The sequence below is a fragment of the Mandrillus leucophaeus genome, unplaced genomic scaffold, assembly GCF_000951045.1.
Source record: "Mandrillus leucophaeus isolate KB7577 unplaced genomic scaffold, Mleu.le_1.0 Scaffold1170, whole genome shotgun sequence".
Taxonomy (NCBI): Eukaryota; Metazoa; Chordata; class Mammalia; order Primates; family Cercopithecidae; genus Mandrillus; species Mandrillus leucophaeus.
In genome coordinates, this window is record NW_012099988.1 from 59,626 (window position 1) to 60,976 (window position 1,351).

The window sequence follows — 1,351 nt, forward strand, 5'->3', positions numbered from 1 at the left end:
AAAAAAAAAAAAAAACACACACTTTTTATCACCTGCTAATATTCAGAGGTCCTATTTTAGAACACCAATATACAAATTAAAATCAGTAGAATTTTGGTTAACTTCTTTCCACAGGCGTTTCTTAAATGTCTCTCAAAAAATAATATACAAATATCACTTTAATATCAAGAATGATGTGATCAATTTTATGAAAGAGTAAGAACTCCAAGCAGCCTCTTCTGCAATCTGTTATCACAGTAGGCTCAAGAGTGTCTGCTAATTGGATGCTTAAATTTGCACTTCCCTACTATGAAAAATATTATACAGCCATGACTTACTTTTCTTATCTTGATCTTGAAGTTTTCTTTCAAATGTAGTCATTTCCTGCCTACAAGGAAAGAGATCGTTAACATGAGATACTCCAGGTTCTCCCAAGCTGAAAACGCCTTTCAAAGCATTTGGTTGCCCTTAACCTAAGGCCATTGTTAGACTTTCCATGCAAATATTAAATACAATTAAAAGGCTGCTTACTCCAGCCTTTTTTGAAAAACCACAAAAATCTAGATAAACAATGAAAAGTGGAAAACAAAGCTCCATACAGCAAGAAGCTAAGGGAATTATTAGCTTATCAGATATATTATCGCATGCATGGAAAACATATGTATAATATAATGAAATTTAGGACAATTCAAGAGAGAAAATTGAAAGTTTTGAAATTTACTTTTCTGCTATTCTTGATGAGGGTGTATAAATCCTTAAAGGTAAATGAGAGGGTCTTACAAATTCTAACTAAAACTTTACGGTAATAGACATTAAAAAGTGTGGTGGCCAGGTGTAATGGCTCATGCCTATATCCCAGCACTTTGAGAGGCCAAGGAAGGCAGATCATGAGGTCAGGAGATCGAGACCATCCTGGCCAACACGGTGAGACCCGTCTCTACTAAAATACGAAAAAAAAAAAATTAGCTGGGCACAGTGGCATGTGGCTGTAGTCCCAACTACTCGGGAGGCTGAGGCAGGGGAATTGCTTGAACCAGGGAGATGGAGGTTGCAGTGAGCCAAGATTGTGCCACTGCACTCCAGCCTGGTGACAGAGCAAGACTCCATCTCCAAATAAAATAGAATAAAATAAAAATAATAAATGTGGGCCAGTGATGAAAGAAATAGAGATTATTTTTAAAGGGACACAATTTACACACTAAAGAGGATTCAAAGGTGGTAGTGAGGAGATGGGGTTGCCAGCATATCACCTTTTATTTATCTGTCGGTCAGACTCCTAAATTTAAGGGGAAATATGAAAAAAGGATATAACTCGTAATGAGCTGCCCGCCTCAAGGACAGCCAGTTACACAGTATAGAGATGTGCCTGGGC

The 1,351-nt window shown here is 37.4% G+C and overlaps 1 protein-coding gene across 4 annotated transcripts in view; it reads right to left on the bottom strand.

The window, feature by feature from the left end:
- The window catches only part of GCSAML (germinal center-associated, signaling and motility-like), an 86,267-nt gene that overhangs the window by 19,824 nt on the left and 65,092 nt on the right, over positions 1-1,351 (bottom strand). For all 4 annotated transcript variants that reach the window (XM_012000829.1, XM_012000825.1, XM_012000834.1 and 1 more), the window contains one exon: positions 318-367. In XM_012000829.1, coding sequence (XP_011856219.1) covers positions 318-367 — 50 coding nt within the window. The remainder of the gene's footprint in view (positions 1-317; positions 368-1,351) is intronic.